Source organism: Anticarsia gemmatalis, chromosome 12 (assembly GCF_050436995.1).
Source record: "Anticarsia gemmatalis isolate Benzon Research Colony breed Stoneville strain chromosome 12, ilAntGemm2 primary, whole genome shotgun sequence".
Lineage (NCBI taxonomy): Eukaryota > Metazoa > Arthropoda > Insecta > Lepidoptera > Erebidae > Anticarsia > Anticarsia gemmatalis.
This window is the reverse complement of record NC_134756.1, coordinates 468,600-491,930: the sequence shown is the minus strand read 5'-3', so window position 1 is coordinate 491,930 and position 23,331 is coordinate 468,600. Positions and strand designations below refer to the sequence as shown.

Genomic DNA, 23,331 nt, shown 5'->3' with positions numbered 1-23,331 from the left:
TTTTGCAAAGTTCTATGTGAAGGAAGTTACAGACGGCAAAGAAAACATAGTACCAATTATTTTTATAGTTATATGCAAGCATCAGTTGAACTTCTGTGTAATGTATTCATAGTGCAAATCGCGGCTTCGAACCTAGTAGGGGCGTCCGATTTAGCGCCTCGTTGTGGACTTACGAGCGATTGAGAGCGATTCCAAGCGATTCAGGGCGATTCGCGCCACGTTAGCAATATCACGGTTTTTGCATATTAACTGTTACACTGTGTGAATATGCGAAGTATAGAATAGACCACGTAATGGTATTAAATGTATACATGTGAGTGAAATTTCGGAGAAAGTTCTATTAACGTTTTACTTTTAAGTTCGTGTTTTAATAATAGGTCTTATATTACATCTATGTAAATATGCGAGGTATAGAATGGACTGTGTACCTATTAGATGTAATGTCAGTGGATTTTTGGAAAGCGGTCTTTCAACGTTTTACTTTTAAGTTCGTGTATTAATATCAGGTCTTGTTGGCATTGATTTATTTATTCGTTCTTAGATTTAGATACATATAGGTAGAGGTAACTCTAACGCAGCTGATCAATACAGAGTATTAGGAAGAATTCTGTTAAAAGTGACCTTTTCCTTCAAATCTCAAGCTGTTTCCTAGAAAAATAACAAATTTGCCTCATTTTAAAATCAAACTTGAAACTTTGCGACGCCCAGTTGCATACATAAGAAGTCAGACTTTAATATAAAAGACAAATTCTTTCACCCAGGTAACTTTCCCAACATTTTCTTTCTCCCACGTTCTATGTTCCCAAAACATAACCCACTTTCTAAATCCTCCCTTAAACTTTCAAAACAAACACTTTATTAACAACTTTGTACCGTTTATTTACATTTTTCTTCCAAAATTTAATCCCAACTTGTTTGAAGAGTTATATGTCTGTTTGCGCCCACCTCCGAAATTGCTGCGTTAATTTCCACCAAGGCTTTGTTTGGGGACACTTGATTTAGCCTTTTTAATAAGGTCTAGACTGAAATTCGGATAGCCTGGGCTGTTGCTAAAATTAGGAGTTTTATTAAGTAGGAGAAAGGTTTGGTCATGTTTACTTCTAAGATCGTAATTTTCAGACTAATTATTAAATTGGAAATAATATGCGGTTGGTGATAATTAATATTCAGCTTTTTCAGATTCACAGCTCATGAATGACCAGGATATTCATAGTCCTTCAAAGTAATACTTTTAGTACAGATACTTAAATAGTTAAGCACCTTAAGAATAAGATTTAAAATGTAAACTGAAGTTTTGTATAAAAGTATTTATTTCTTGATTGTTTTTTTTTACATAACACCAGTAGCGACATCTTCATTTTTTGAGTATAAATCTCTGTGTCTAGCTGTCTCCAAATAGAGCCTAAATCCTTAAGCCTTATTACTTTTCATTAAAAGCAACGGTCAATAATTGCCCGGATTTACGAAAAGTTAATAAAAACAAGCTTCCGTTTCCTCAAATTATGTTTAAATAATAAAAACACATTTATCTATGACAGGTAGTTTATCAAACGACTCAACATTTCCCACATTTCTCAGCAAATATGTCCGTAAGTGGTCCGTTTCCACACACCAGCAATTAAAGACTGTTGCCCTCTTGCCTCACTGCTCCTTAATTAACGCCTATAGGTTAGCAATAGTTTCACGCTTGTTTGACGAATTAGAGTGACAGTATGCTGTGGTTAGTGGGGTAATGTTGTATTGGAAGCGATTGCAAATACGGGACTATTAACTATCAGGAAGTATAACGCGGATTAACGTATGGATTTTAGTGAGCTGGCGCTCAAAGAATAAACGATCAGTGAGCTAAGCAACCCTTTGTGCGGTCATTCTATAGATGGGTGATCATATAGTGATATTTGGACTGAGTGTCATCATGTGAACTCAGTGCGTCGACATGGGTCAGCGTTCTAACTGTTAAAAGTCCATTAAACAGAAGAAAAACCAAGATCAATTTTATTATTGTTCGTATCAATGTCACAATAAATAAAACTCAACCTATGTAAGAAAATGTCCGCAGATCAATAACTAATTAATAATATAAGTCTCGAAATTTTCGTTAAAGATAGACATTTTTATGAGGAAAACGTATTGAGTGTTTTTGAAACAAGACTGGAAAAAAGTCACCTATCAGACAAAAACCTCTTCATCAACAAATCAACAATAACTCTACCTTCAATACCAAAAACCAATCAGAAAAACCAGACCAATGCTTACAAAGAACTCAACAATATCCAGAACAAGTACGAGACCTAACAAACTGTATCATCAAACATTATTAAAGACTGTCACAATTTTCTGTCTTATTATCTTGTACAACATAAAACAAGGCACTTTTAGCTTACTTTAGACAATAAGTTTGATTTATTTTTGTAAACTTTTTCTGGACGATGAGTAAGGCACTTATTCGTACTGGTCGTATTTGTCGAAACAAAAGACCTTTTGGCTTGCACCGACTCTTCGGTTCGCTTATATCAACACAAATATATTAAGCACTGGTCAAATATTTTTGTGTGTCTGAAAATAACAGCAAGCTGTTGCGAAGATTACAAAAATAAAAAAGGCGTCTTATAAGCGCCTCTACCGGACGTCGTAGGAACTACTTTCACAGTACATTTTAACTGTCAAACTTTCAATACTCGACAGTACCGACTGTAGAGAATCGCGCAACAGATAATAATCAAATAGCAGCACCGCACGGGTTGGGACGCGGAGTATCCAATTGGAGGTACCGCGTCCTGGCCACTTTGTGGTGACTGTTGAAGACCCCCACTTCCTCCCTGGAGCGGGACATGCAGTGTAGCGCACCTAAAAGTTAATAAGTGTCACATTATTTATGTGTTTTTGTCAACAAGTTATTGTGTTAGAAGTTTTATTAGTGTCAGTGCTGTAACATCTGTTCTTACGTCTCTTATGAACATCGTGAGTTATTTACTGAAATAATAAGTCTTATTTTATTATGTTTAAGTGAAATCTAGGGTTAATACTCCGAGGATAGAATATTATGTGTCTTGTATATGGATATAGTATTTATTGTAGTAATACTAATAATATAGAGAAGTTCTGTCCTACTTTCGCGTTGCGGCAAAGGCAGATTAAAATTTGTTTATGGTCTTACAAGTCCTACTCGTACTCCATTATTGTATACACAAAAGTTTAAAACGGTTTAGGTCTGCAGTTCTCCAGGGTCGTACCAAAGGTACAACAAAGTACCACGCCGATACCATTGCGTCGGGAGGTCGTGGGTTCGATTCCCACGCGGAAGAATTATTTGTGCCCGCAAATAATTGTTTCGGGTCTAGTTGCACTTTGTGTCCATTGTTTGTATGTTTGTAGTCCCCGCGACACAAGGGCAATTAGCCGGGTCCTGACTGGACCCGGCTATTTTTTAGTATTTTTATAAAAGAGTCAAAAAGAGACAATCTTCTTCTTTAACCATTCATTAACATTCCTCGAGAATCACAAAAATGATGTCTCATTTAATCTTTGTAAATACAACAAGACGTTTAAACCTTCTGATAATTTCGTCAAGCAGTAATTATCTCACAATACCTAAGATTACCTAAGTCAAACTACTTAGCAAACAAAAGTAGTTGACAGTAATGAATGTATTTGTGAGACCTGTTGCGTCTCACAAGTTTTATGATATCGCCACCTCGTGGAATATGGCTCACTGGATTATTGTTACCAACTGTTTTACGTGAACGACTTTTGGGAGAAATAGTAGTTTACTATGGTTATAACGAATCATTTTTTTTATTTGAAGCGTGATTCTAGAGGCACGTTATGCGTTTACCCATAAGCGATCAGTAGTAAAACAACTTTAGCGCCGATATTCCATAGATGGGTGAACGCATAGAGATATTTTAACTGAACTGGCTTAGAAGGGCCCATAAATAGTCGGTTCTGGTTGTTGTCAATTTTAAGGCCCTGAGAGAAATATTGGTAGACGAATACGCTACCTGTCAATGCCTTTAAATCCGTTTAAATGAGTTTTTGACACAGGCTTTTAATTCTAATAAATTGTTGCTTAATCAAATTATATGCATAACAGAAAACGTATTTCCAAAAGGGCACATATCACATTACAAACACATAAACATACGCCTTTTCGAAAACACAAATCAGCATCAAATGAAACGCATAACATCTTAACCCAAAGCTTAACCCTGATGATGATGAAATTAATAGTAAGTATTCAGAGCACCTCGTCTAGTGATAGTTGAGAATGTTCCGCTCATTTGGCAGATGTTAACGTGCCCTTATTATGCATGGGATGGTCTATTCGTGTTGTTAGTACTAGCTACTGTTACAGTACTTGTGTACTTTATGTATGTGCTCACGTAAGCACGTGGCTTAGTTGACAATCGCGCGGATTATTCTGAAGTAAAGCTACGCTTGCCGAGGTTGTTTTGTGGATGGATCACCATCCTATACATATCAAGTTCCTCGTGTTTTGGAAGGCACGTTAAATTGTAGGTCCCGGCTGTAATTTTCAAAGATCTTTGACAGTTGTTAACAGTAGTCAGAAGCTTGAAAGTCTGACGATTAGCCTTACCAAAGGTAAGTAAGTAAGTATGTAAAATGAATTTAGGGATTACTTATACGATTTTCTGACACTATCGATAACCGGCTAGATATTGAATGGAAAACTGATTATCGCCCCTAACGGGTGCCGTAGGAAATAATTGATTAGTTAATTTTTAAATGTCAAATTTTCGGTACTCTTTAGTACAGATTGAAAATTACTATTCTCATGAAAGTTAGCAGACATTTTAAGCAAAATTTACTTGACCGAATATCAATAACGCCTATATTCTTAGAAGAAAGATTATTCTACGTCTCCCTGACAAAACATTTCCAAAACTACTACCTATATTACTCTCTTAAAGAGTACCAACAAAAACCTTATTAGGACTGAAACACTACACAGAAAATTTTTGTTTAGCCTGCGCTCTAAGAGGTTATGTACCTAATCTTATTAGCACCAAGTGCCTGAACCTGCAGGGCTACGGGAGGGCGCGGGAGAGGGGGAGGGAACGGCCCTCCCGGCCAGATAAGACGATTAGTGTCATAACATTATACCCGGGAAGGAATGTGTCGTGACCAAGCGAAATTTACTGACTAGAAATAAGGTATGTTAGAATGTCTTAAAGCCGTATTAGTTAGTAATCAGCAATATTGAAATAAAGGCAAATGTTCGAGTAATTCTAGAAAAGGTCTCTTGAAAGGCTCAGAGATTTCAGTTCGGCTTTAGTATAATGGTTACTGAATTGGTCTGTAGATGAGAATTAAATGGAATAATTATCGTTAGTCAGAAATTATGTTCATAATTACGTAAGATACAGTACTTAGTCATTACTTCTTAAAGAAGCATATAGTTCTCATTATTTTATATAAATGAATTTAAAGAATTGCTAAGTAAGTATACATAATATTATAATGCAACGGGGCTTAAGTCTTTTGAAAACGAAAGTTGACGATACCTTAAATGTTTACCCGAAGTTGCGACCGTGTTGCATCGATCATAGTCACGGACTGGCTTGAAAATATTATATGTACATATATTTAATCCAAGAGAACAAATTTTCAAACTAAAATAAATCTTACGGTAATTGAGATTAGGTTTTTTATTTCGTATGTTTCGCCAAAAAATATTGGGTATACAAAAAAAATCTCAGGTACTTTTCTTTCCGCAAGGCGACCTAGTATTAAAGTTATTCAAATAAAACAAACTCCTCTCGCCTGTAGCTACGACAATTGTACAAAATAAACGAAATACCTTACAAAAATGCTAAATAAACGTTATTCAGAATACTTTGTTTCAAATTTATTGATGCGATGCTTTCAATCAACCATGATTTATTCCGAACTCAAGCGAAAATGTCCTTTTAAAAGTTGTCAAAACAAAATGATTGGTATTTATCATATTTCTTCTTGCATAAATAATATCTACGTAAATATTTTTTCCCTTTAAATAAGAATTCCTTTGTGATTATCATGATTGGTTACCTTTTACTTAAAGTAATATTTGATAGAGCATTATTTATGTTTCGCTTGAATGAGAGAGATTTCGTTCTGTTGTTTTCCTTACAAAGTATCTTGCAAATAGGTTCGGTAAATATGTTTGACTCTTAATATACTCAACGTTTGGCGCAGTGGTTAACTTGGTAACATTGCCGGAATAACCGTACCGTCGCGTGAGCTCGAATCCCACCCGGGAAAAATAATTTGTGTGATGAGCACAAGTACTTGTTCTGAGTACATGTATCTATAAAGCATGTATTTTGAAGTATATAAGTATGTCTACCAGTTATTTGATTACCATAATACAAGCTCCGCTTAGTTTGGAATCAAATGACCGTGTGTGAGTGGTCCAATTATATTTATTTATCTATACTAATATTATAAAGCTGAAGAGTTTGTTTGTTTGTTTGTTTGTTTGTTTGAACGCGCTAATCTCAGGAACTGCTGGTCCGATCTGAAAAAATCTTTCAGTGTTAGATAGCCCATATATCGAGGAAGGCTATAGGCTATATATCATCACGCTACGACCAATAGGAGCAGAGTACCAGTGAAAAATGTTACAAAAATGGGAAAAATTATGAGCCATTCTGTCTTATGTTACGCAAGCGAAGTTGCGTGGGTCAGCTAGTTTAATATACTATGCAAATGATCGTACCGGTGGTATTTTAATTTAAAGTTTACTTGTTAAATAGTAAATAGACAATGGTATTTATTTTAAACGTTACGTAGTTAATTAGTTGATTGCAAATATTGTTGAACATTAATGTCATAGAGGTTATAAATTTATATAAAGGGATAAAAGCGATCACGAACATTCTATAAAATTAAATGTTAGTCAATTACTTTGATAATTGTAAATAGTGTTGCACATAAATGGTGATAAGTATTATAATACACATATTTATAGCTCACAAACACAATATTTAAATACATGCGATGGGCTTAACAGCTTATTAGAGCTTCGATGAAAACTACATAAAGTTTTATGGATGCTAGAACAATACTTTACAGTTTTGCTATTATTATCAAATTCAGTAGGTAATTTAATTAGGAATTTAATATTATAATAATAATATGAAGAAGAGTATAGGTGGTATATTTTTTATAAGTTTGCATATATGATTATCAGTAACATTCGTCCGGTTACCAAAGCACAAGCCCCGCTTGGTTTCAATGCTGGAATCAAATAGACGTATACATATGAGATGTTCAAATATATTTATTAATTTTATGATCATATTTCATTTTTTAGGTATGGAACCCTAAAAATATATTCACGAAAAAGCAATTTATTTTTATATTTCCACATAAAACACTCTAGGAAAAGCAATAGAGTAAATTATTTAATACAAATTATACGTATAATTTAAAAAGGCCAGTGACAGCCGATGCGCTGTAAGCTTTAATTCATAAAACCTATACGTGTTATCAAGGTGAATGTAAATGGACAGAGCTCTTTACATTTGTATTAAGTACGTTTTTATTTTCCGTCGGGAAATCTTTGTGCTGAGGTCTCACTTGTTTGAGGAATAATGTGTAGTGGAGATGATTTGAGAAAGGTGTCTGTTTGTCTGTCAGAGGCGGTGGTGAAAATGTTGTATCTGTATCTATGTGCTACTTTATCTTTGGAATTTGGTTAAGAGTTTTTGGTTTAATGTGTAATTAATTTTAGGTAGAAAATACACATGGCACTAGGCTACCGTCTTCTTTCGGAATGAGAGAGGTTAGGCAATAAGTGACCAAGTAAGCTCAGAAGTAACTAAAGGATTTGTTTTTTTCCTTGACATACTTATAATAGTATGTCAAGAAAAAAATCTTATTATGAAAAAAAGAATTTTTGATGCAAAATAAAAGCATTGAACTTTAACTGAAGTTTGTTTCATTCGTTATTTTTAAGTAAATAAGGAGTGTATTTCAAACTACAAATTTAACAGATAATATATTTTAAACAGTTACAACACAATCTATATTTAATAAAACCATAATTACCATCTACGAAACTCAAAAAAATTCCTCTCCAATAAAAACCAACCCCCGGACTACACATAGGCGCCTTTCGTTGCTTCGTGATTTGTGTGCCAATTGCGTAAAAGTGACTTTCCACTTAGGAGCCGAGAAACACAGGGCAGGGGGTTGAGAGGGGGGGTGAATGAAAAAATGTATATTTTCCCTGTCAACTGCGATATGTTGGCTGTAATATTAAACGTTACCATGCCGTGTTTGTGCTCTTCATAAGATCGGATTACGAATAATTGTACATTTATTTTCGAATGGAATTAGATGATGGATGTTCTTTAGAAGTAGTATTACTGGGTAATTTATTTCTCCTTTAATTTTAGTATTTTCTTGTAATATAATGGCGGTCATCAAATAATAAGAATGCATGCAATATGTGCCACTACAGGTATTTAGTTATGTAACTTGCATCGAAGTGTTCGAATAGAGTATCCGTCTTTATGACCTAGAACAACAGGATAGGACTATTTTTATGTCGATTTCCCAACAGCCCATAAGAGATAACTTTTTAACTATCACATTGCACGGGAATTAACTTTTATAATATAATGCCTTTAAGTGATTACAAGCCTATTTATTCATACCTTAAGGCATTCTGTTCTTTCACAATGCAATGTCAAGTTTTAAGATTAAACATCAACTTCCCAAAAAACCCTTTAGCAGCATAAATTTACAACGACGGAGCGAATTGCGTACTGACATCGTTAAGGTCTTGACGAGCCACAATCAGCATTTCCCTAGATACCTAAAGCACTGAACATTCTCTTAAATTTACAGAATAAGGCACATACACGTCTTAAGGTAGAAACGTTTAAAGGAAAACTTTTATATCGACTTATATACATACATGTTAATTCTGAACAAAGTTAAAGTCATAATTTTTCAGTCCCGGTTTGACCGCGTCTGGATAAATTGACTTCAATTCGTGCCTTTTACTTTATCTATTGGATAGCTTATCTATGAGATGTATAACCCATGAAGCAATACAGTCGAATTGAGAAAAAATCGGTGTTCCAGATTTCTGTTTCGGTGTTCAAGATGCAAGAAGAATGAATGAGTGCACACATAAGAATGAAAAAGATATACTAAAAATAAATATTGACTTAATTAAGCTAACATTTGCAAAAACTTAATGATTCCAGACACATTATCATTATTTTGAAATGTTGTTGCCAATTACTTTTACAATGAAAGCACTGATATCACAAAAACCCTACTCTCAGTTTATTACAAAAGATAAATAAATACACAGCTCTAAATTGTATTCGAGGTACACACATTTTTTGTAATTTGAAATATTCTATTTGTGTAGTAAACTTAATAGTTTACGTTTTTCAAAATAGAGGTTGCTGAAAGTTACGCAAAGATAATAAAATGTTACTTCATATTTTATTTTCCAAGCCTATTAAAAACCAGCACATATAGCGGTACTTTGTCTATTCGAAAGTGTTTTTTTATTATGAGTTTGAGCGCTATTGAATACTCTGACTGCCGCTAAATGTACCTTAGAAACAGGGGATTAATGGATTTTAATGATAGTTTATAATCTAGATTAGCACAAGGTATACTTTTTACCATGGAAACTCTTTTCACACGGACGAAATTGCGGGCGGATGCTAGCGTAAACTAAAACAAATACTAATTTATTAGTGCCTAACTACAAGTCTATTACACAATTATTTCTATCATCTATTACTATCACAGAAACAATTAATCTCAACACATTATTGATTTCATCACAACCCAAAAAACTAGCCTCAAAACATCAAACAACTCTCAACTGTACGTCATTAATATAAGGTTTATATTGTTTCAGCAAATCTTCGGAGCCAGGCTGCCCCAAATCACGAAGATCTCAGACCTACTGAGTGGGCAGGGGCCTCCGTTTGAGATCGCACTAGCTAATCACCTGTACTCTCCCGTGTCTGCTTATAACTCTAGGGTAAGTAACAAAACAAGTTATTTAATATAACTATTTTTATTATTAAAAAAAAAATAATATAAAAAATATCAGTATCGCGAGTTAGTTTGGTATTTTATTGTTTGCCCGAGCATAATGATGTACAAATCCCTGTATAAAAGTCAAAATAGTAACTTTACTATTAAGTTAGTGTGAATTTCATATAAAACTAGAAACTTATTCAATAAAAACGACTATACATTAACAATGTTCATATATTTAAATTATGAAGACTCTTGGCATCTGAACTCAGAGTTATTATTTTCTTTAAGAAAGTATGTTAAAGCTCTGTAGTTTTGCCAAAACTATTATGAATATTGGCAAACACAGTACTCCAATCATACGATATCCTTCTTAAATCCTGATTTACTGAGGTACCGAAAACTTTACTATTTTAACAATTTAACCCACTGAAATATAATAATACACAGTCGCTACGACGAGCAAAAATGAAATCAAACTTTTGTATCATTTTCAGCTTCCACCGCAAAACATATTCGAAGTACCTTCACCAGCTGCAACTAAGAACATCTACTCCGACCCCAACATCTTCAAACCACAAAACCAATCACCACAAGAAGATAGCCACAAACTACAAGAGCTTCCGTCAAACCAGGCTCCAGTCCAACAACTGGGATTCCAAAACGCTGACTTCTTTTCCTATCATAAACCAAATACTGTGAATTACCCTTCATCTTCCTTAAACAACGGATTTTCTGGTCAAGAGCCCAGTTTTCCTAAAGAATTGTACCAACAGCCGAAGACATTCTCTGGAGCTCCAAGTCCTCATCTCTTCCCTATATTTGACGATCAGACCCCTTTCCGATTCCCTGGACAAAACCTTCCTTTGCAGTTCTATCAGCAGCAGTCTTTAGTCCAGTATGTTCCTGTGGACCCTGGGTTTGATTACACTGCAAAGGGTGGAAGAGGAAAAGAGGAGACTCGTGAACCATTGAAAGCTGAACCGGCTGAGAGACCCAAACTACAAGAACAGGCGTCGATACCCAAACAGGTATACTGCAAATTACAAATCAATTAACATCTTTGGTGCCCTGTTTAATGCAGAGCAAATGCACACTTTTTTGGTGATAAATTGATTATACCTAAATAATGATGTCTCTGTATATCTCTAACTTATCAAAATGGTATCAAAAATATTGCATTCCACGTGAACCTGCCAATAGCTACATAATAATATTATGAATTGTTTTCACTACTTTCAGGCTTACCACGCTCATCCAAACGGAGCGATAAGTTACGCCAGCTTCACACAAAACCAAGCCAATTTCGACCGCCAGCCTGATCCGCTCAAATACGAACAACCATCGAAGTTCCAGCAACAACCAAGTGCATCAAATCAAGTGCAACTGAACCAACAGCAGCCGATCTACGTTCCTGAACTTCGCCCACCACAATCCGAAGGAAGGAAGCTGGAAACAGTAAAAGAACAACAATATGTGCCTGTACAACCACCAAAATATCCCCAGGGAGTACTACTACAGCAAGTACCAGAGCAATCTCCTAGACCTCACATTGTGTCTATTCCACAACCAAAACACCAGTTCTTCCTAAACCCTGTAAGACAGCAGCTGTTTTATGAATTAGAACGGGAACCTTTACTTCAGCCCGTGCAGTTACAACCATCTGAAGGCAAACCTGCAGCCGGACCACATCCAAAATCTCTAGAACAATCTACGACTGTATCACCTATAGCTTACCACAGGCCTAAATATCAGGAAGCGGCAGAAAGCAAGCCGTTCAGATTTCCTGAGCTACCGAGCTCGCAGAGCCCCGTCCATGTATTACCATTAGGCCAGTACACTGCGACTCCTTCACCAGTACCTTACAGACAAACTGTCATACCTCTGCATCACCCGACTTTGCAACCACATATAAACATCACACCGAAGCCTCAATCACCTCCAGACCAGTTGCTACAAGCGACCACAGCAAAGCCGGAAACTGTCAGAAGCAATCCAAGAGAACCGCAGCCAAGATCTTCATACCAAGATTCTAGATCTTTGCAAACGCCACAACCCACATCACAGTCGTTACTAGCTTCACCAGTCACCCTTCAATCGTTAACATACGAACCTTCTGAGTACTACGCATCATCAACTGCTCGACCGGAAATATTAACACGAGCTGAACAATCAAACATTCCTACTTCTGCTCGTCACTTGGTACAGATTCAGCAGTCGAAGGAATTGCAAGAAATACATACAGAACTCAAGCCCGAGGCCAAGTTCCAACCACGACAACCAGGGAGGAGTTTGAAACTGGAGAAACATCCAGGTTTAACAACCACCTCTGGAGAATATCAGTCTCTTTCTACACCACAGCCCGTTGAACCTACTAAAGCAGATTACGAAATAGAAATTGCAACAAATGTGGATCATAGCCAACTGCCGAAAGATTTGCAACCAGTGACAACGCGCCCCTTAATACGGTCTCAAGGAGAACCAATTGAGCACAGAGAACAGACGCATAATGATCAACAGCAGGAGCAACAATCTCGTAATCAAGAACAGTCCGAACCTCGTCAGGAGCAATCACAAACTGAACAAGAAGAGCAATCTCCAAATACTTTAGATGAACAGCAAATTCCACAACAGGAAAATCAGGTGGAAGAGATTGGACCTCACCCTGAGACGATTCAGCCACATCCTGGCACTGTTCGGTTCCAGGCCATTCACCCTTCAGGTCTGGACTTTGGTGCTCATGCTCCCTTCTTCAGTCCAGTCGTTCCCCACTACCAGCCGTTGCTAGAACCTCGGGTGTTGCACAATCCAGGCGATTTTGTTCTACAGACAGAGTACCAGCCTACCAGTGAACCAACATTCCCGCCGCAGTTCTTTGGAAAGTACGCGGAGTCTATATTCGGAGGCTTCCACCGTTGATTCTATTAATCACTTGATAGTGTTATGTCTTAATACTAAATACTTAAATATGATTTTTTGTTTGTGGAAACTTTAAATTTGTGACTGATTTCTGAAAGTCGAAAAATTGAAGGAATATTTTTGCAGTTAGTGTATTAAACGTTTAACTTTAGCATGTAAATACTCTTATGTAATAGGCTATGTACAAAATATGATTATATCAAAAGATAGTATTATATATTTTATAACAGTAGGGTTAATTAGAGTAAGTCGTAACGCTGACGCAATGGTGCAAGCTGAACTGTGATGCCATAAAACATTCTTATATGCTTCTGATAAATAAATGTATAGAGATATATCACCAGTATTTTTTTACAATTCCTCCTTATAGAGAAGAATCTTGTGTCGCAGAAGACCTAAGAGACATACAGTAAGTCAGGGACCATTATTGGGCCAATGTAGCTTAAATATCTATAATGTGGAACTCGAACTCATGAGACCCAAGAAAACCCATTTCAATTGTTATTTCTTTGGGAGTGAAGTATACTTTGAAAGGTCAACATTTGTACTAAAGTTTGAGCGGTCAATGCTACTGATAATATTTTCAATAACTATCCTTGTGAAATTATACAATAGTCCTAAGAAGACAGAAGCCTAAAGTTTTAGGATAAATCTACAAGTCAGTTATAGTTCAAACATTCTGTGTTGCGGAAAGTTACTCAAAAACTTTAGCTACTAACTAGCTGACCCGCGCTCCACTCAAATATAATTTCGATAAAATAATAGAGAAACTTTATTTCAGCACTACCTAATTTAAGATTATTAGTCTACTACTAGATTTTCATCTTTTTGACAAGCAAACATCATTATCTTTCTAAAAGAGAAACTGCGGGCTTATCACGTATCTGAGTTGCCAACTAGTGCACGTCAAATTGATGGATACTTTCAGTACGTTGCTCCTTCGATTATTAACATTGCAACATTAACTCACTCTGTTACATAACATTGCTGTTTAGATTAACGTGTTAATCAGTCTTATCTAAGTGAGAAAACAATAAATAGTTATCAACTGAGATACGTGATAGGCCCTTGACAAGTGATGGATCATATCAAAAGATTTTACCGAACTAAATAAAGCTACATCTTCACTTATTATAGTTCCTACAGCAAACAAATGGTTTCTAGTACTAAGTTACCTCATAAATATCAGATATCACAAGGGGCTCATTCACACCTCATCTTTAAGAGTTATGACACAACTTAGTACTAGAACTGTAGGACTTCAAGTGCGGAAGACCCACTATGATGTAGGACGTAGGACGATTTTGGGAAGTTTTAGTTTAGTAAAATATCGGACAAACTGTGGGACGTCAGAGTAAGTAAAATGTAAGGCTTTTCTTAAAATATGTAGTTATTTTTCTAATACTTCTTGGCTAAGAATTACTTTAAACTACTTTATTTCGATTTTTACAGTGAATCCGAAAGCAACATTAATTTGTTTATCACACAATAAAGTATTATTTGTGTCGTGTAAGAATCAAACCCATGACACTCTTAGCGGTCTCACTACATTGATTCGTGATTTCTTCATCACTCACAGGATCTATTAATACAGGTATGCTGAGAAGTTAAGGTAAAAAAGTTCGGACTACAAGAAATCAGTTGGCACGTTAATGTCATCATTATAAGGACTAGGAGTGAACAAACGATCTCAGCGAACGGTTTGTTAACTGATAATATCTGATTCAAGTTTCTTTCTTCTTACAAATTATGGGCTGGAAATGTAAGTAGGAAACTATTCAACTTTGTTTTTCAAACTTAAGAGTTACATTCAACATCATTGAATAATATTGGAATAAGTAATCTATTTTTTCTCCACTACAAAAAATACTCCTTTAGAAAACGACTCCTCACCGCTTTGATGAATTTTATCTTATAAATTTGAAATTTGAACTTTGTTCTCAGAAAAGAATATGCACGCAACACATTTTCCTCACAGGTATACCCTTTGAAATAGAAAGCAATAAAAGTCCTTACAAAGAAACTCTTCATCAAGTGCCACTCTTCATTTGAGACAGACATTCTGACGTCAGCACATCACTGTACTGAATTATTTATATTTCACTTCACTCTTTCAACAAAAGGTTATTCCCGAAGGAACTTGTGCGACTGATTTCTAGACGTCTAGGTTTGAACCTAGGATGAAGATGACAGATGGAAAATAGTACTTATGTATTATTTATTAGATAGCCCACTGGTTTGTATATGTCAGTGGTTCCCAATTACAGTGGTCCGCGGAGACCAAAATACGGACCGCGAATGATTTAAAATTTTAAATTTTCAACAACTATTACACTTTATTTTTAATATACCTACATAGTGGTCCCTGCTAACAAGAAAAATATAAAAGTGGTTCCGGACTAAAAAAAGTTTGGGAACCCCTGGTATATATGAATGAAGCAAAAGAAATTTGTAGGGATCGTAGCAGGTGGCGTTCTTAGGTCTCTTTGCCCTTATGAGAATCAGGCGTGATTTTATGTATGTATGTAGTTAAGTTAATAAGGTCTCGAAAAGGCTAGTCAAGGCAAAGGCATCTAGATCTCCATAATCACCTTATTACAAGTATTCGCTTACATGAATATGTTAAGTACTAAAACCTTAAAACTTTAGAATTTTAGGTATCATTTTTGCCGCTTTGAAGCTGTAGATTAAACCATTACTTTAAACCAATTACCACTTGATAAAACAGTTATGTTATATGTCTTATGCAGGCTCTATATATAAAGCATTTCCTCTGCATCATTCCACGAAACACACGCGATAATACGCAATAAGTTTCACGCAACGTCTATCGTAAACCGAAAGTATAAAGAATAAAGACAAACAAATATAAAAAGTAATGTCCATTCGCCACGTTACTGACTTCACCAAACAAAGAGATAACAGGCGTAGTACGATAACACTCATAATCACCACACTTGATCCCCAATATTGCGAAAAGCGATATTTTACAAAAAATAAGGAAATAATGATAATAATCACGGTATTATCGGGAGGATAATTTGATATTTTTTCTGATAACGCTCGTTGAGGGAAAATTAAATTGGTTTTAAGGCTGTTTTGTGTTAATGTTTACTTTGTTATTGTGTCACGAGGGAGAACACCTTCTTAGTTGCATAGCTGGAAAGCTAAGACAGGTAATCTCCATACCAAAATTATTTTGATGCACAGTCTAAAAAACCACTTTATTTGAAGTAATGAAAATTCACGTGTGAATGGTGGTGAAAATTAAAATCAAATCATTTATTTATTCTGGTCAAATGTTGACACTAATGGTAGTCGTTACAATTACTCAACCTACCACTAGCTCGGAACGGGGGAAGAGCCTTATGAGAAGAGTTAGCAAGAAACTCACGGTCTCTCTTTAAGTTTAATCGTTTCATCACTCTTGGGCTAGAAAGACATAATTTCCTATCCTACGACTGGATACCTACTTTTCTTCGTGCCTAAAGTATTATAACATTACGTTGAACCATTTACCAAAAACATTTCGAATAAAAAAGGTTGGTGAACTCCAAATTCCACGTTACGTGCTCATGTATAGTTAGTTGGTACCGGTGCAATTCACACCCTATACTCTGAACATCGGTTCAACTTAGGTTCAAAGTACAGCCCGCAGCAAAAGTCCTACATATTATTTGGGAAACTTAGCCTGCATTATTAAACTGCAACTCCAGATAGTTAAATTCGATGCGTGATTAATTGTACCTAATTATGATTTCGTTTTATTTCAATTGAGCTCTTTTTCGTGTGGGCGTTCGTCTATCATTAGCTTTCAGCTTTAGACAAGACTTTTTACGGAAGCCAAGAGGATGAAAATTAAAGTGTTCCTAATCACGCAAAATTTATTTGTGAGTGAGTTTTGACCAGGTTATAAAGACGGTACCACCTTTGTCCCTTATGCCAGCGATGATTAATATGTGGGCCTCCCTATTCCAAAATAATATAAAACTAACTGAAAGTCAATATTTATAGCTGATAAATAGAATAAGTATTTTTCTACAGATTTTCCTCGAGCATTTTCATGTTGAACAATTGCTTCTGTCTGTACGTTGCGCCGCCGAGGGCGGGACACGACCGAATTCTGACTGACACCGCACAAAACGCAACTGTACTGAAACATTCCCCGCGATTGAGGAAAGGATTATGTGGCGAAGTACTCACGGAAATTATGGGGCTTTGCCTAAAAGAAATGCCATCAAAAACATTCTGTAAAAACCTCAAGTCTCGCCGTAAAAAGTTGTGAGATCTATATAATACCAAGTCGATTAATCTATTTAGTCTCTACTTAAAGGACCTTCTGTCTTAAGTTATTACGTATGTTATTATCATGTCAATTTTAAAAAAAATACCTCTTAAACAAATAGACCGACCTGGCCATCGCATGATTTGATTATTAGTATGTATCACACTACACAGCACGACGAGAAGTTAATGCTCCTGAAATGTTAATGGCGAATTTGTGTTTTCTTGCGATGACCAAGTCGATCTATTTGTTTTAAAGGTATTTTTTTTAAATTGGCATGATAATAACATACGTAATAACTTAAGACAGAAGGTCCTTTAAGTAGAGACTAAATAGATTAATCGACTTGGTATTATATAGATCTCACAACTTTTTACGGCGAGACTTGAGGTTTTTACAGAATGTTTTTGATGGCATCTCACTTCTTTTTGTAGAGCGAACATAAGTCCAATTTGTATAGAAAGACGTTTTTTTTTTCATAATTCAACATATTTTCCTATGGGAATGTTGTTAAGTTTCATGGGCTAAACACCCTTACCCACCCTATACCCCCTCCCGTTATGCCTCATATAGTAGGTACCTATTTACACCTATTTATTTTATTTTCTACAGTAATAATAATTCATTAACTGCAAATGTAACCTTGTAATCTTATACATTTATATGGGATTACAAAGTTATTGTTGCAGTTGGTGTATTTAGAAAACTGGACCGAAATTAGAAAATATTAAATTTTTCCCATGATTAAGACACTAAACCCTATTTGTATTCTAAATTTTAAGCTTCTAAGTCTGCTAGAAGTACCTTAGACTTTTGATGATCGGTGAGTCAGTGAGTCAGTGAGTCAGTGAATCAGTGAGTGACAAAATTCAAAATTTCAACAAGTTGTCATTCTTAAACGACTGGTTCAAATTGACTGAAATTTTAAAAATACCGTGTTTATACAATGACTGATTAGTTGCTGAAAATCCAGGCTTCTTGTTTTATCCACACCGAAATTATAGGGGTGTCAAAAATAGCCCGAATTGCTTCGAGAAAAGGATGTTACGGCCGTGCCGCTTTTTTTTGCTCGACTTGCGGGGGCACTTCCGTGCCCCCAGATTGGATGTTATTTCTGTACTGAATAGTGAGCTTAGGTAATGGTAAATTGGTTTTGTGGTACTTCTGTGGCTGTTACTGATTTTGGAAATACATGTACTAGGTAAAAGAAAGTTCTATTTGCGCCAACAACTTCAATAAAAGAAAATATAGAAAATCTAGTGGACTTCATAAGCGTATTAATTTTAGCGGCAATTTGGTACCTTGCATCACGACATACAATATTGGACATTGCTCTTAACTTTTCACTAGGCGTATTTCATTTCACATGAAGAATAACTTCACTTAAATTCCTGTTTACTACAACTTTTTGTCATAATATTTTATTAAGTAACTTCATAACATAGTTTGTCACACATGAATCTTATTGCTCCCCAGCGCCAACCACTAAAGCACTTAACTACATAAATAAATCAAAATACATCCATTTGTATGAAATATCCTTCAGAATTCCCAAAATACGTTTAATCACCAACATAATTGTAGCAAAGTGCCTGAAAATGCCGAAGTGGGGACGAAAGTAGCCGAGCGCTTCCGAAAGTGTCCGGACGTCTCCGAAAGTGGCCGAATGCCTGCGAAAGCGCCCGAACGTCTCCGAAAATGGACGGAAACACTCGAGACTACCTGAAACGTCGGTTACGGAGTAATAATCACTCTTGCGTCGTGACAATTGCACGTAATTTTGAAATGAATGAAGAGTGAGCTATTAGTTGAAGTAGAATTGTTTCGGAGAGTTTCTGAGATTTCATTTAGTCGAATTGTATATAGTATAGTAATTACATTTTCGGCATATTACTTGTTATACTTGTTAAATATGATGGTATAGGCAGACGTCGGCGTATCACTTTTACATCTATACTAATATTATAAAGCTGAAGAGTTTGTTTGTTTGAACGCGCTAATCTCAGGAACTACTGGTCCGATTTGAAAAATTCTTTTAGATAGCCCATTTATCGAGGAAGGCTACAGGCTATATATCATAACGCTACGACAAATAGGAGCATAGTACCAGTAAAAAATGTTACAAAAACGGGGAAAATTTTAACCATTCTCTCTTATGCTGCCGTCGTAAATCTAAACACAGTAACTTAAGTTACTGTGTTTATAGTTTGTTTAGTTCTTTGGAATCAGGAGACCGCGGGCTATTTGAGAAAGTTTTCGGTTTGTTTGTACGATGGATAGTTACCGAAATACATTAAATAAAAACACAGTATTTTTACAAAAAAAAAATTGTTTTTAATAAAAAATACAGTATCTGTGTTATTTTAAATTAAATAACAGTATCTCACTACTAACTGTGTTTTTTTAACGTGAATGGTTTACATTTTGTTTTTTTTGCTTGATTATAACACGGCTTCTTCAGTTACTGTGATTGCGTATAAAATATTGTTCAAAGATAAACAACAAATACTTGAATAAATCACAGTATCTCATTTACTGTATTACTGATTTTATACGTATTTCTAAGAAACATAGTTATAACACAGTATGTACATACTTACTGTGTCGTAATTCCCCTAATGTTAATATCTTTACAAAGTTACAACACAGTAATAGGTAAAACTTGGTTACAACACAGTAACCGTTGAGTTACCGTGTTGTAACTTAAAAAAGAAAAAAATATTATATTATTACCCTAGCTTAAAACACATTATCTAATTTTATTATTTATACAATAATAATATACTAGATATATATATATACAGAATCAAAGATTTAACTATATACTAACATTAAAAGTTGCATGAAATAATATACAATAATTAGTATCTTCATGAGAGCAAAAATTAACCATTAAACTTCAACCGCGTTTTTCTCAAAACGCATATTTTGAAGTTACTGTGTTGAGATTTACGACGGCAGTATGTGACGCAAGCGAAGTTGTGCGGGTCAGCTAGTCATGTTATAAAACTGGAAACTAACCTAGAAATCGAATCTGGAATTTAGTAATTAGCAGAGTTTTTTGCGAGAAAGTAAGTTTTTGAAAAACATTTGGAAAATTATTGTCTGACTGTATTTAAATAATACACAAGTCACTTTATTATATGAACACGATAAATTAACAATATGTTATGTGAATATTCATTTACAACACAGTATTTCATTACAGCAGATGTTGTCACACATATTTTGCATACATTTTAATCATGTTGTCAAAATAAATCATAAAGTTAAATGAAACTGAATTACAATATTTTTCATACGGGTGTAAAATATATATTTAATCTTTGATAAATATAGTGGAACTCGAGGTCAAAGATTCCAATCCCTGGTTAGACAAGAATGAGGAAGATGTTTAAATTTAAAATTACAGGTTCCTGAACTATTTGCTGATTTCGTTTCGTTAACCCGTACTTTTCGAACTGACGGTTAATTTATTAACTTTCTAACAACTAACACTTCTTCTTCTTGTCGTTTGGTTAGTGGTCAACCTAGTGTCAAAGATGTTCAAGCCGCTCGAAGGCATTTGATGTGGCTTAACGACTGTTATCTTGATTGACAACAACCGGGACCGATTTTTTACGTGCCCTCCAAAGCACGGAGACGCCCAGTTCAAATACCACTGTGTGGTCAACCATCTATGGAATGACCGCGCCAAAGGTTGCTTTACCTACAGATTTACCGACCGGTGTGTGCAAATGCTAAATGATTTAAAATACATTATAATTTTGTATCTCGTATAAATAATGTCAACATACCCTTCACAAGGTCCAACATGTTAAATCTCGTTCAAAATTCATAACTCTATACTAAAATACTTTCGAATATTGTAAGTAAAAAGACAAAAAGCTTCCCTCGAGATTACGTCGACAAAGGCTCATCATCTGAGCTTATCTCGAAGACATTAAGATACAAATCCCTATTGGTTATCGGGAATCGAACCCATTATTGCCGCAGACAATGCCTTAGCCTCCGATCCGGTTGGACTGACAAAGGCTACAAGTTTGTCCTTAGTGTGTGTAGATGTTAATAACTTTGGTACTTCAAGGATTTTAATATGCCTAATTTTTTATTAGTATGGATGTAAAGTTTGTCTGTCCATCTATTTCCCCCGTTCCAAGCTATAGATTCAGTAAATGTAACGACTATCATAAGGTCTAAATTATACTTAGATGATTTATCGATTTGATTTGATTTATTGAGGTCTTACGGGTAAACCACCGATGAAAATTTGATGATATTCACCTTAGAGATAGTTGAAGATTCCTCCGCTAATCTTAATATAAATATTAGCATAAGATTTGGATTGAAATGTAGGCATTAGCACATAGGCACAAAAATATTCTAGGAGGTAGAATTGTGATAAAGGCGTGTGTCTATACGAGTAAAACCGCGAGTTACTAACTAAAAAGGAAGTCCAAGGATTTTATGCCTAAATAATCTTTATATGGTGTAAGATTATGATCATTATGGTAATATTTGTGACCGTTTTTGTAGGTTTCAAGGTTAAAGGTTGTGTCGTAGTAAGATTGTTTGGCAGATATTATCATTATTATGATTTTCTACAATGTATTATTGTTGTTCAAAACTTTGAGGATTTATTTTAAAAAAACAACTTCCGCACTAAGAATTGCTCTTGTGTCGCGAGGACTTTTACAAACGTACAAACAACGGACACAAAGGACAATCAGACCCGAAACAATTACTCGTGGATCGCACAAATAATTGCTCCGTGTGGAATCGATCCCACGACCTCCCGACGCAATGGTTTTCGGCATGGCGAAACCACTGCGCCACGGAGGCAGTCAGGATTGAGGAGCCCGTCAGAGTCTCTCCAATAGTCGAGGTTGGTCAGTGGAAGGTTGATCACATTATGTATACCAAATTCCTGCGTATTTCGGAAGGAACGTTAAATTATGGGTCCTGGCTGTCATTTGCAAAGATCTTTGACAACGTTACCAGCAATCCGAAGCTATTTACAGACTTTATACTAGGAATATACAGCTAAAATAATAAAAAAACTGTCCATAAAAGTAATTACACAAAGCATGCGTATTATCTTAAACCACAACATAACAATATTACTTCTACACAGTAATTCCAGGCACAATTGCAACATAGCAGAAGATTTTAGACTCAAACATTAGCTGTTAGCACTAACAGTAGCAGTACTGAAATTACACGAGCATTTAACTAAGACATGACGTTTTAAACCCACAAGCCACTTACTAGTGCAACTTGTTCACGGTTCAAATACTATGTTATAGGGATTGTAAACAAACATATAAGCATATTGCCTTAGTAATCTTATACACAAAATTTTCATGGCACAATGTTTGTCACCGTATTCCTCCGAAACGGCTTGACCGATTCTCATGAAATTTTGTGAGCATATTTAGTAGGTCTGATAATCGGCCAAAATCTATTTTTCACACCCCTAAGTGACAATATTTTTTTTAATATAATAAAGATCGTTTGCCGGGTCAGCTAGTATCATAAAATAAATAAAAATAAAATAAATAAATATTATGGGACAACTCACACACGGTCATTTGATTCCAAACTAAGCAGAGCTTGTACTATGGTAACCAAATAACTGATAAACATACTTATATACTTCTAAATACATACTTATATAGATACAATAACATCCAGGCTCAGAACAAATACTCGTGCTCATCACACAAAGATTTGTCCCGGGTGGGATTCGAACCCACCACAAATAATTATAGAGTATGTCTGTCTGTTATGCATTCCGTTTGATTGCTGAACAAATTTTGATAAAATGTCCCCTAGGAGTGGAAATCCCAGGAATAAGAGGTTAATATAGATATGTATTATTATTACTCTCCTATTAGTGTAGAAAAACGTTTTGGTACCTCGAGGTAGCCTCTATAAAAAAATATGTTTAATAAGGAATATCCCTGTTTCATTAATTAACGTAGCAAAAAAGAAAAAAAACAAAATCTCATCTATTTGAAAAAGTCAAACGAAAATTCGATCCTCATTGTTGGAATGACATACAAAAATATGTATGTATGTAATCCTTTTTAATTAAAAGTCCG

The 23,331-nt window shown here is 35.3% G+C and overlaps 1 protein-coding gene across 1 annotated transcript in view; it reads left to right on the top strand.

Moving 5' to 3' along the window:
- The window catches only part of LOC142977174 (uncharacterized), a 41,315-nt gene extending 28,036 nt beyond the window's left edge, over nucleotides 1-13,279 (top strand). Inside the window, exons 4-6 of the mRNA XM_076120913.1 lie at nucleotides 9,899-10,024; nucleotides 10,521-11,054; nucleotides 11,266-13,279. Coding sequence (XP_075977028.1) covers nucleotides 9,899-10,024; nucleotides 10,521-11,054; nucleotides 11,266-12,942 — 2,337 coding nt within the window. The 3' untranslated portion in view covers nucleotides 12,943-13,279. The remainder of the gene's footprint in view (nucleotides 1-9,898; nucleotides 10,025-10,520; nucleotides 11,055-11,265) is intronic.
- The last annotated feature ends 10,052 nt before the right edge of the window (nucleotides 13,280-23,331 follow it).